General features: G+C 47.0%; 1 protein-coding gene across 2 annotated transcripts in view; it reads left to right on the forward strand.

The window, feature by feature from the left end:
- Positions 1-238: 238 nt before the first annotated feature.
- LOC141128596 (bromodomain and PHD finger-containing protein 3-like) overlaps positions 239-13,367 on the forward strand; it is a 100,812-nt gene continuing 87,683 nt past the window's right edge. Inside the window, exon 1 of one of the 2 annotated variants that reach the window (XM_073615969.1) lies at positions 239-481. In XM_073615969.1, the coding sequence (XP_073472070.1) occupies positions 480-481 (2 nt within the window). In that variant the 5' untranslated portion in view covers positions 239-479. The remainder of the gene's footprint in view (positions 482-13,367) is intronic. The other variant, XM_073615970.1, reaches the window with a different exon arrangement.

A 13,367-nucleotide genomic window follows, 5' to 3' on the forward strand; every position in this document is an offset into this window, starting at 1 on the left:
AAGGCTGGAAGCTGAAACCATATGTAAATACAAGCACCTAGTTTCCCGTCCTGTGCTTCCGGTGTTCTATATCTACTAGTGCCCTCCGTCGAAGAGCCCGCGCATGCGCAGTACGGAAGGGCACTCCAGCCGAAGCAGATCCCCAGCCAGAGTCCGAGGCGTCCAGCAGAGTGCAGCACAGGCAGCACTGATACAGCTCAGCCAGTAGGGGGCCCGGAACGCGTGACGTCATCATTCTGCGTGCGCGCAGCGGAATGCTCCGGAACCGGAAGAGGGAGTAGCAGCTGGCCGAAGTTGTCACTCTCATCTTACCCGTACTGGTTAGCTGTCCTTCCCCCTCCCCCTACCTTCTTTCTCAGCTGCTCCCCCCGTGACAGATGTAGATTTCTTATGACGATGGAGCTGTGTGTACATCATTCCTAAGCAACCCTTCAGCTCGCCTGCCGCCTATAACGGAGCCTGACCCCTCAGACGAGTAAATGTCTGTTTGTGTGACGTGTAGTGTGTGTCTTGTCCTGTGCTGTGTATATGCACTTTACTTGCACCCCAGTAATTGCTGGAATTTACTAGGGACTAGACCCTTGCTGAACACAGGACAGCAATGTTTTTTGGGTGTGCCCTTAGTGTATGTGTTCAAATAGTAGATTTAGGGCTCATTTACACTGTTCAATGTCCTGTTCTGCGTGCGCATTTACAGGCATTAGCGGTGCTTTTTTTGCCATTATTATTTATGATTTTTTTTTTAAAGTTGAGGCGCACTTACATGCGTTTGTGGTGTGTTGTTTACATGCAAAAAAAATAGCATGCTGTACTTTTTTTATTTTTAAATGCATGTGAAAGCACCGTGATAAACTAATATTACGTAATGTTATAGTAAATATTACATAATATACTAATATATATAGTATATTACATAATATAGTAAATATTACATAATATACTAGGCTCATTGAAATACATTTCTTTTTCTTGCATGCGTGTTCATACTGCATTAAAAAATGTCTGCATCTGGTGTAAAGACCTTACTTTTCTAGAACCTCTGTTGTGTTTGGAGAATATAAAATATGAACTACTACAATCTATAGTGTTTTTATGTTGGTTGATGTGCATAGTTTTTCTATCTTTTACTTTCAAAGTTTGTTGATGACATACTTTAAAGCGGAACTAAATTTACCTTTGCTTCAGCTTTCCAGTCCCGCGCCGGTGTTCTATCGAGAAATGCCTCTGATGGGTCTGTGCATGCGCAGTAACAAACGTCACTCCAACTGATATGTCGAAACGTCAACACATCGCATGCGCACATCGTGGGAGGCAGTATCTAACGCTATGCAAACAGCGGAGGGAGAACGTAACTGTCAGATGCTGCCTCGCTGGTGCAGGCCGGGTTTTGCCTGTATTGAATGTCATGTTTTCTGTCTGTCTGCACGACGGGTTCAGTGTGATAAATGGCGTGTAAAACACACACACAACCACACCTTCAAGATCACCACGACCTGCTCCACAAGAGCGAGGACAAATCTGACATTTACATTCTCTCTCAGCATTTAGCAGATCGTCAAACACTGCCTCTAACGATCTGCGCATGCGCCGTGTTGACGTCACGCCAGCTGATCAACATATCAGCTGGAGTAACCTTGGTTACTGCGCATGTGCATACCCACCGGAGGCATGGGGGGGGGGGGGGCATTTCTTGATAGAACACAGGCATCTTCTGCTGTGAATTGATCTTTGGCCATCTTCATTGGCTGGTGCAGGATGGCGCCACTCCTAAGCATTCACAGGAGTCAGTCACCCTGATGCACAGAGACTGGGCAGGCCGTGTAAGCTAAGCTTGCACAAGCACAGCTCAGTTCACGTGCCTGAGGAGAAGGCATGCAGGCAGATAGGGGCATTTTATTACAGAAGAGAGAGAGCATTTCTCTTCTGCAATGAAAGCCTGCCCACTTGCAATTTTTTTACAGTGGGACTTTAGTTCTGCTTCAAGGGCTTGTTTAGACCGCAATCCTTCTGTTGAGTTCTGCATGCATTTAGTAGTGCTTATGGTATGTTTTTTTGACTTTTAAATTTTTTTTTTTTTTGTGGTGCATTCTGAGGTGAAAAAACAGCATGCTGTACTCTTGTAAAGCAACAGTGAAAGCACTGCAGTGGTGTAAGACTTATTGAATGCATTCATTTTTCTTGCATACGTGTTCATTCTGTGTTTGACCTGTTGCCACCTGCGTAACACAAGTGCGGTGGTAAAAGTGTTGGCCTTGATGCCCACAACCAATGTTTTTATTAGTTATGTGTTCACTCACTAATCAGTTTGGTAACTTAGAAACAAAAGTGTATTGGTATATGTATAGTATTTGCTCTATTTCAAATAAGTCATTCTGCGCTTGTCATTGATTTTTTTTTTATCTGAAATTTGGCAAAAGCTTTCTTCACTGAAACTATACGTGAGCCTTCTGGAGTCATTGTAGGGAATTTACCAAGACTGAAGCAGGTGTGCTTGGCAGTGATGATGAGCTTGAGCATGTTCGCATCCTAGTCCGAACCCACCTGAGCCCACCAGGAAACTGTCTCACCTGTACTGAGCCAATCCATAAGTGACTGGGACTTTCCCTGTCCCACAGTCACTCACCCGCAGGTTCTGGGCAGGGAATTACCCAGTCACAGATCATTGACAAGTGCACATTAAAAACTTCCTGGCATGCTCACACGGGTAGGTTCAAACTAGGACCCAAACGCTTTTGAGACCTAGTGCATAACGACCAATCAGATTTTAGATTTTGTTTTCAAAGTTTAACTTTAAGTGATTTGTAAACCAACAATTTTTTTCTTATCCCCTTTTTTTTTAACCTAGCTTTATACATACCTGCAGTGTGCAATGGAATTGCACAAGGCAACCCAAACCTTCTCTTCTCAGGCCCCCCACCATTGCTTTTGGCTCCTCCCCTCCAGTGAATGCCCCCATAGCCATTTCTGTGGGGCCACTCATAGGGGCTCTTTCCCGAGCCTTGCTGCTAATGGCTCCCGCTGCCTCAGCAAAGAATGAGGGGAGAGAAGAGCTGCAGATGTGCACAGTGCTGGATTAAATGAGGGTTCAGGTAATTGTAAGGAGGGGGTGAGGGCGGATACTGATGCCTAAACATTTTAGACCAAGCTTTTTCTGAGACCTTTTCTTGTTTACAAATTTAAATCTGTATTTTCCCCCCTCACCTTCCAGGACAGCTACTTGAGAGATGATCGGCTTCGCCCTCTACAGGAAACACAAATCAGAATTTAAAAGGCCCCTCCCTTTCCTCTGACCCTCAGTTGTTTTGTGTTTCCAGCCCCTCCAGGAGCACCGACACGTTTGTTCTTTTCTTATGGTCTGGTAACTGTGGTTGGTGGACCCCCCTTCTCTGGTTTCATCCAGGACTAGTTGTGGCCAAGTCCTGGATGATGGTCTGTACCAGAAGGGTTTTCTATTTCTAAGGGTTACTTGCCTTTGTAAAATGGTGGCAACTCCCTTCCTTTCCCCAGCGCTGCTGTGTGGAACTGTGTCCTCCTAATTGCTTCATTCCGGTGTACCAAGATGGCGTCAGGAGGACTTCCGGTGATGCAGCAAGATGGCGCCGGAACCGGAAGTCACATGACGCACTTCCGGACGCCGAGGAGCATGGTGTGGAAACACTGAGGACATGCTGCAGGGGAATGGCCTGCTAAAAACGCCATTCTAGGCGCAGTTTTTGCGGTACAGCAGCAGTCTTCTCTGCGACTGTTCTCCGCTTGCTTCATGGAGCCTGAGGACAGGTCTGAGGATAGAACATCCGCTCATATTGAACCAGCGGCAGCATCCGGGTCCCATACTGCCCCCAAGGTAAGCCCTGGTCTGTGGATAGCTACAGCAAGGGACTTCTTTTGTATGGATCCTTTTTATTCCATGGCCTTGTTTCTGCTCTCTTCTAGGCCAAACTGGTGAAGAAGAAATGTGGGAACTGTAAAGCCAGGCTCTCTGATAGTTATAAAAAGCTATTTTGTGTGGATTGTATCCCACCCAGAGCTAGTTCAGAGTCTTCCTCCTTTAGGGAGTTAATGACTTCTATGAAGGAGTTAGTGGATTCTTTTCGGTCACTGAATGACAGGGTTACTAGTTTAGGCCCTCCCTCTTCTAGACCCATAGCTCAAGATCCTTAAACCTCTGCCAAGTCCCTTCCCTTATTAGTATCTGAGACTATTAGTTCACGCAATACCTCTGATCTGGAGGAGGGTGAGAATTCAGTCTCTTCATCTGATGAAAAGTCTGCATCAGGAGGATACAGGTAGCTCATCCGAGTATCTCTTCCAGTTGAGGATATTGATGAACTATTAAAAGCAATTTATACCTCAGAGCAGATTGAGATGCCACAGCATGCTCAATCTGTTCAGGATAAAATGTATAGGGGCCTTCAGGGACGGAAATCTAGAACCTTTCCGGTACATCAGTCTCTTAGAGACGTGATTCTATCTGAATGGAAAGAACCTGAAAAAAGGTTGTTCCAATCCAGAGGACACAAAAGAAGATTTCAGCCTGACTTTGAGGAGGTTTTCTTTAAGTGTCCTAGATTAGATGCCCCTATGTCGCAGGTGTCCAAAAGATCAGATCTTTCTTTTGAGGATTCTGGGTTCCTTAAGGATCAAATGGATAGGAAGGCCGACTCATTGCTGCATAGGGCCTGGGATGCTTCAGTTTTTTCTTTAGGCCCAGCGGTTGCATCTACCTGTGTGGCTAGAAATTTAGACGTATGGGTTCAGCGTCTAGATGATCTTCTGGCATCTGACATCCCCAAGGAAGAGATTAGAGAGTCCCTCCCACTCATTGCCAAGTCAGTCGCCTTCTTAGCTGATGCAGCAGCAGATTCAGTGAAATCCGCAGCTAGGGCTTCTGCTCTCATTCAGCTAGGCAAGCTATCTGGTTTAAACCTTGGGAAGGTGACCTTATCTCCAAAAATAAGCTCTGTGGCATTCCTTTCGAAGGCAAACTGTTGTTCGGTTCTTCCTTAGAAGAAGTCTTATCTCACTCCTCTGAGAAATATAGTCGATTCCCTTCTTCCCAAAGGAATAAGCCCCAGAATAGGAGGCCTTTTCGTGGCTTCCAAAACAAGGCTAATTTTAAAGCCAACAGGCAACGGGCTAAAAAGAAATGGTCCTTTAACAAAGACAAACTCAAAGGAGGAACTCCCTTTGCTCCTTCAGCCCCTTCCGAGAATACCCAGTGACGCCAGGTTAGGGGTAGGGGGAAGATTGTGCCATTTCATCAAGGAATGGGCAGAGATTTCCACCAATTCCTTCATCCTTCAAACTCTGGTAAAGGGTTACAGATTGGAGTTCAAAAATCCCCCCCCCCCCCCCGAGGTTTTCTCTTACCCACCTGCCAACAGACGGCAAGCCATGTTAAATTTGATCTCTGTGTGGGAAACAGAGGGAGTTATTTTCCTGTCCCAGAAGATCAGAAGTTCCGGGGATTTTATTCACACGTCTTTCTGGTCAAGAAAGCTTCCGGCGGCTTTCGTATGGTCATAAATTTAAGCGTCCTGAACCTATACATAGTTTACAGACGTTTCCGTTTGGAGAACATTTATTCAGTAAGAAATCTGTTGTTACCAGAGGTCTTCATGGTGACCCTGGACCTTCAGGACGCTTGTCTTCATGTACCAATCTGCCAGAGCCACCGAAGGTTCCTCAGGTTTGCAGTGCTCGTGGGAAATGAGCCGTCTCATTGGCAGTTCAATGCCCTTCCTTTTGGTCTCTCGGCAGCACCGAGGATTTTCACAAAAATCATGGCCGAAGTCATGGCCTTTTTTCGGATTCAAGGTGTATCAATCGTCCCATATCTAGACGTTTTTTTTTATTTATTTTTTTTTTTTTTCTTCTCAGGGCAAGGAGTCCCTTATTCAAGACCTACAGTTGGTTTTGCGGACCTGTCAAAAATTAGGGTGGAAGGTCAACCAACAGAAGTCTTGCCTAGTACCCTCACAGAGCATACTTTTTCTGGGTTATCTAATAGACTCTGTTGCCCTAAAGTTTTTTTCTTCCCAAAGAGAAAATTGTGACATTTCTTCTCTCTGTGCAGACCTTCAAACTGCTCCCTCAGACCTCCCTTTAGGCCCAGCAACTGCATGATACGCCAATGACTGCAGCCATTCCAGGGGTGCCTTGGGCTCAATTGCATTCCAGACCCCTTCAGGCTTTTCTTTTGCTCCATTGGGATTGCAGGAAAAATTCTCTGGATCAGCTGGTAAAACTACCAGAAGGGAATTTTCTAGATCTCGCCTGGTGGGAGCAGCGAGAACATCTGCAGAGGGGGAAGGATTGGGCACAACATTGCCCGATCAAGATTACCTCAGACGCCAGTCTGTGGGGTTGGGGTGCTCACTCACAGGGTTGGCAGGCTCAAGGAGCCTGGTTGCCAGAGGAAGCAGGTCGCTCCTCGAATTTCAGAGAACTTCTGGCTGTGAGGAAAGCACTTATGTCTCTGGGAGAGAGGGTCTATTCAAAGGACCTTTTTAATATTTTCAGACAATGCCACAACAGTGGCGTACTTGAACAAGCAAGGGGGCACTCGCTCGGAATCACTTCTGTCATTACCGCAGCAGATTCTGTCCTGGGCAGAGATCTGTGTCTCTTCAGTAAGGGCAGTTCACATCAAGGGGTCAGAAAATGTGCTGGCGGACTTTCTGAGCAGAGTGAGCATCAGTTCCAGCGGTTGGGAACTACATCAAGGCACGTTCCAGGAGGTGGTGCTAAGATGGGGTCTCCCCGCAGTGGATCTTTTTGCCTCCAGTCTCAACAAGAAACTACTGGCGTTCTTCTCTCTGGAGAGAGAAACAGAGTCCTTGGGGACGGATGCACTGTCCTTCCCTTGGGACTTCAGCTTGGCCTATGCCTTCCCTCCTTTTTCCCCTTTTGCCCCTAGTGGTTCGGAAAATTATTCAGGACAGAGCAGAAGTCTGATTCTGATTGCCCCCTAGTGGCCCATGAGGAGTTGGTTCTCCTCTCTGAAGGCCCTATCTGTGTATCCTCCCTGGCCCCTTCCAGTTCGGAAGGATCTACTCCATCAGGGACCGGTATTGCATCCAAACCCTCAGACCTTCCATTTGACGGCCTGGAGGCTGAGCGGCGCATCCTACAGTTAAATGGATGTTCAGAGAGGGTTATTCATACTGTCCTGGACAGCCGTAAATTGGTCACAAGAAGAATCTATGGGAAAGTTTGGAAAACTTTTATTTCCTGGTAAAGGAAATCTGGTTTAGATTCTTTTTCCACTCCCTGCATTTTAGATTTTCTGCAGGAGGGAGTGAAAAAGGGTCTCTCTGTCAACACCCTTAGGGTTCAGGTTGCTGCCCTATCTTTATTTTCAGAGAGAAGACTAGCGGTAGATCCCTTAGTCAGGAGGTTCCTTTTAGCCAGATCTAGGCATACTCCCAGGATCCTCAAACATGTTCCTCCCTGGGATCTGTCGTTGGTATTAAATGCACTAACAAGGGCTCCTTTTGAGCCTTTGCATGAGGCTTCCCTGGAAATGATTTCTTTGAAATTGTCCTTCCTTTTGGCTATTACGTCAGGGCGAAGGATTCCGGATCTAGAGTCTCTTTCCTGTAAAGATCCCTTCCTGAGGATTTTAGAGAACACGGTGGTGATTAAAACCGATCCACTCTATTTACCCAAAGTTTCTTCTAACTTTCATAGGTCCCAGGAGGTAGTTCTCTCTAGTTTCTGCACCTCTCCCAAAAATGCGGAAGAGGAAAGGTTTGGTCTTTTAGACGTTAAGAGGTGTCTTCTACTTTATCTAGGAAAGACCAGTGGGTTTAGGAGTTCCTCCCAACTGTTTTGTTCAGTGGCCCCAAGAAGGGGTCCAATGCATCTAAAAGTTCTATTGCTAGGTGGATTAGGGGAGCTATCTGTGAGGCATATAAAGCGTCAGGTCGCACCCCTCCTTCTAGACTTAGGGCCCGTTCAACGAGATCCATGGCCACATCATGGGCAGAAAGAGCAGGAGCTTCATGGGAAGATATCTCTAAAGCTGCCGTCTGGTCCTCCTCTCATGCATTTGTCAAGCATTATAGAGTTCAGATGCTTTCCAGCCAGGACCTTTCCTTTGGTAGGAAAGTGCTTCAGGCTGTCGTCCCTCCCTAAGGTATAATATCTTGCTTATCCTCTCAAGTAGCTGTCCTGGAAGGTGAGGGGGGAAAACCCCCGTTAGACTTACCGGTAACGGTATTTCCAGGAACCTTCCAGGACAGTGTCTATATTCCCACCCTATTCTATTTTTTCACTGGTCAACCATGTTTTCCTGATGGTGGTGTGTTTTATGTTTTCTATTTTTTTCCTCTGCCGAGTGCACCTGCGGTGGAGGTTACTTGATCTTCTAAACAACTGAGGGTCAGAGGAAAGGGAGGGGCCTTTTAAATTCTATCTGATTTGTGTTTCCTGTAGAGGGCGGAGCCGATCATCTCTCAAGTAGCTGTCCTGGAAGGTTCCTGGAAATACCGTTACCGGTAAGTCTAACGGGGGTTTTTTGCTAGAAATGTACTTTTCTTTATCGTACATCACGGGACAACGAGCACATTAATTACTGTCTGGGTTGTATGGCACCTTTAGGTGATGGACACTGGCACACCCTAAACAGGAAGTTCAATTCCCCATATAAATCCTCCCCTTACCGGGAGTACCTCTGTTTTTTGCCAGTGTCTTAGGTGTTGGTCACGAGTAAAGATGTGCTGTGCTGAGCTCCGCTAGAATATTCCTTACTGGGGCAAACCATGCAACCGGATCCATTCAAAGTGTCTTTTCCAGGCCGAATTGAATGGTACCCAGGCCTCGTGTCCGAAGAAATTAGGTTTTACCTATAACGCTTCTCTTTTTAGAGAGCTGGACCCCGGGATCCAGTATTTTTTTTCAGCCATATTCCTGGCGGGGTGCTTTTTACAGGCCCAGGGCTGTGGATCCTCCGATAAAAAGGGTGCCCCAGTCCCTGAAGGTTTTCTAACGGAGCCCACTGTGAGAGGTGATCTATAACCACAGAACCCTGCAGCTGGATACGGTAAGGGAGATTCCTGAGGAATTTTTCAAATTCTTGTGGGTTTTCTCCTTTAAAGTAAATGTTGCTATGCCTAAAGTCACCACCGGGGGCTGTCAACAGCATGTACCTGTTACATGCTTGTCAGTCTCGCCTCTGTGTCTCAGGCTGCACGCTTCTCCGGCCCAAAGCTCCAGGTAAAGTCGTGGGAAAGGGGGGTTTTCTTCTCCCGGGAATGTCCCCCCACATGGATAGCTTCCTCCAGACAGGGGGAGCATGGCGCTAGACGGCAGTGCGCTGCTCCCGCTGCCATTACAGCGGTCCCCCTTCGGCAGCTCTCCTCCTTCCCCAGCCCTTCTCCATGCGGTCGGCCAGGATCGGAGCCCACTTGCGTAGGAAATCGCTCCTATTTTAAAATAGGGGAGGGGGGGCGCGGTGGGTGGTCGGAGGAAGGAAGGAAGGGGCGGAGCTTAGCGGCTTTGGCTTGAATTGAGCGTCTACAACGCTGGCTCGGGTGCATAGCTATAAAATGCACCTTTTTCAGGTGCATACAGTTAGGAGGGACACAGAGTGGACGGGGGCATGTGAGTTGGTGACACAGGCATTCCCAAGCACATTAACTTTAAGCATCAGGCTGAGCATAATAGTGGCAGTCGCTGGACTATTGCTCAGCAGTGGGTGCATTTTTTTGGTAGTACCTCTGCGTTGTGCTCGGCACTATAACCAGAGGAGGTGGTTCAAATGCCGCAAAGACCAAGGACACGAAGGGGTCGCCCTCAGGTCCTAAGGATTTTCCCTATGGAACACCATCCCGTACTAAGGAGACTGGTCAGAGTGAGCCATCAGGAGCTGCAATTGCTTCCGACACTTCAGCCCCTGTCTTTGTAACTGAGCAGGTTTTCTCCTCAGCTATGAGTGGCTTAGAGGAAAGATTAGTGGCTTTAATCACGTCTTCACAGAGTGGAAAAAAACGCATTAGGTCCCCTTCTACCACCCATAATCCCCAAACGGAGGAACTGTGGGAGGGGGGAGATAAATCCCCCTCAGGGGACCGTGAACAAGCTGATGATTCCTCTACCGAGGAGTTAAATGGGGAAGGATCTTCTTCAGCTTCACATGCTGAGAAGTTGCTGGTACATTTTCTTACTGAAATGGTCCGCTCCACATTTAAGCTACCCTTAACAGGTTGAAGAGCCCACTTTTTGTTTGGGTTCACTAAAGCCTGCTCAAGCCTTGTGTGCCTTTCCTGTCCATTCATTACTAGAAAAGCTTATGTATTCTGAGTGGAATCACCCAGATAAGCACTTTTTCCCTCCTAAAAAGTTTTCAACACTTGATCCTATGGAGGGAAAATTTACTAAGATGTGGAGTGTACCAGCAATTGAAGCTGCTATATCCTCTGTGAATAAAAATTTGACTTGTCCGGTTAACAATGCGCAAATGCTTAGGGATCCAACAGATAAAAAATTGTAATTCCTGGTAAAAAACATTTTTTCCTTGGCAGGTTCAGTGGCTCAACCTGCAGTGGCAGCAATTGGGGTATGTCAGTCGAAACAGGTGCTCAAGGTGGTCCCTGAACAGCAGGCCCAAGAATTAGCTGAGCTGCCAGCGGCTTTGTGCTTTGCAATTGACGCAATTAGAGATTCTATCCTTCAAACCTCTCGCCTTATGCTTGGGTTGGTACATATGCGTAGAATCTTATGGTTGAAAGGTTGGTCAGCCGAAGCACCATGCAAAAAGCTCCTGGCTATTTTTCCTTTCCGTGGTGAAAAGCTGTTTGGGGAGGATTTGGACAAATATATCCAAAGAATATCAAGTGGGAAAAGTACCCTTTTGCCAGTTAAGAAAAAGACTAAACGCCCCTCATTTAAATGGGCTCTTTCTCTAGTGTCAGGGGCATCAGCCTCCAGGCAGTCGTAACAGCCTCCACCGTCAAGGTTCAAGAGGTAAACCTCAGGGTCAATCCCAGGGATAAAAGAGGTCCTGGGAGAAGAAACCCACAAGACAGAACACTAAAGCCTCTTTATAAGGGGGCGCCCCCACTCGCTCGAGTGGGGGGGGGTAGACTTCTGCAGTTCTCAAAGGTCTGGCAGGAAGAATTTCGGCACAGATGGGTGGTCTCCAGAATAGCTCTAGGTTACAAACTAGAGTTCCGAGAATTCCCGTCTCCTCGTTTCCTCAGGTCAAATGTCCCCAAAGATCCAGAGAAAAAGAAATCTCTCTTTCTAGCGGTAGACCGACTTTTGCCACAAAAGGTGATCATGGTGGTCCCCGTGGAACACCAGGGATCAGGGTTTTATTCAAACCTTTTCATGGTACCAAAACCAAATGGGGATGTCAGACCCATTCTAGATCTCAAACATCTAAACCGGTTCCTGAAGATTTGCTCTTTTCGCATGGAATCAATTCGATCAGTAGTCTCCATCCTACAAGGGGAGAGCTTCTGGCATCAATCGACATCAAGGATGCGTACCTGCATGTACCTATTTTCCCCGCTCACAATAAGTATCTGCGTTTCGAAGTAGAAAAACTTAATTTTCAGTTTGTAGCCTTGCCTTTCGGTCTAGCTACTGCACCTCGGGTGTTTACAAAACTTCTGGCCCTTCCTCTGGCCAAATGAAGGACTCGAGGTATAACAATAATAGCATATCTGGGTGACCTGCTCTTAATAGACCGATCGGTAGTCCACTTGAATCAAAGTGTAGTCACCACAATCAACTACCTGGAAGAAATCTTCTTTTAAAGCCAGTAAGAAGATTAGAGTACTTGGGTCTGGTCATAGCTACAGCCCAAAAGAAGGTGTTTTTACCCCAGACAAAGATCAGCACCATAAAGGAGCTGGTCCAAGGGGTCAGGGCAAAGAAAGGTCCTTCCATTCGCCTTTTGTATGAGGTTATTGGGGAAGATGGTGGCTTCATTCAAAGCAGTTCCCTATGCTCAGTTTCATTTAGGACTGCTGCAAAACAGTATCCTATCGGCCTGGAACAAAAAGATTCAGGCACTAGATTTACCAATGTGTTTGTCGCCAAAAGTGCGCCAGAGCCTCAATTGGTGGAGGATATCCGAGAATCTGCAGAAGGGGAAATCCTTCTTACCGGTTACCTGGAAGGTGGTAATAACAGATGCCAGCCTTTCAGGTTGGGGAGCAGTCCTGGAAAAAGCGTCTGTCCAAGGGAAATGGTCCAGAACTGAAAAGACCTAGAGATTCGGGCAGCCTTAAAGGCCTGGACATTCAGGTTGCAGAATTCTCCTGTCAGGATTCAATCCGACAATGCCACAGCAGTGGCTTCTATCAATCACCAAGGGGACACCAGAAGTCAGGCAGCCCAAGCAGAGGTAAACCATATCCTAACCTGGGCAGAAGAACATTTGCCGTGCATTTCGGCAATCTTCATTCCAGAGGTAGACAACTGGCAGGCAGACTACCTAAGTCGCCAGCAGTTGTTCCTGGGGGAATGGTCCCTTCACCCTGAAATCTTCCTGGCCAACGATGGGGGATCCCGGATGTAGATCTGTTTGTGTGCGTTTGGGATCAGTTCTCACTGTTTTATGCGTTCCCTCCTATTCTGCTGCTACCTCGACTTCTTCGCAGGATCAAGCGGGAAAGAAAGTCGGTAGTTCTTGTGGCCCCAGCATGGCCCAGAAGATCTTGGTATGCAGAAATATTAAATATGGCGGTAAGGGCCCCATGGAACCCTACCACCACGTCCAGACCTGCTATCGCACCAGTGTTCCATCCTACTTTACAAACGCTAAATTTAACGGTTTGGCTATTGAAACCCACATTCTAAGGAATCGTGGGCTTTCAGGCTCAGTGATACCTATCTTGATTAATGCAAGGAAGCTGGCCTTCCAGAGTCATTTATTATAGGGTCTGGAAGGCATATGTTTCTTGGTGTGAATCCAGGGGTTGGCATCCTAGGAAGTATGTCATAGGTAAAATTCTTGCCTTTCTGCAAATGGGGCTAGAGATGAAGCTGGCCTTGAGTACTATCAAGGGCCAGGTCTCTGCCTTATCAGTGTTGTTTCAACATCCGCTGGCTTCGCATTCTTTGATCCAAAGCTTTATACAGGGGGTAACGTGGCTTAATCCTCCGGTTAAAGCACCCCTGAGCCCTTGGGACTTGAATTTAGTTTTGTCGTCATTACAGAAACAGCCTTTTGAGCTGATATGACATGTTCCTTTGGTCCTTTTGACAAGGAAACTACCGTATTTATCGGTGTATAACTCACACTTTTTTCCCCTTTAAAATCAGGGGAAAATCGTGGTGCGTGTTATACACCGATCCCCCGCTGACTGTGAGCGGAGGAGTGAGCGCTGCCGACATTCATACATAGCCGAGTG

The sequence above is a fragment of the Aquarana catesbeiana genome, linkage group LG02 (assembly GCF_042186555.1).
Source record: "Aquarana catesbeiana isolate 2022-GZ linkage group LG02, ASM4218655v1, whole genome shotgun sequence".
Lineage (NCBI taxonomy): Eukaryota > Metazoa > Chordata > Amphibia > Anura > Ranidae > Aquarana > Aquarana catesbeiana.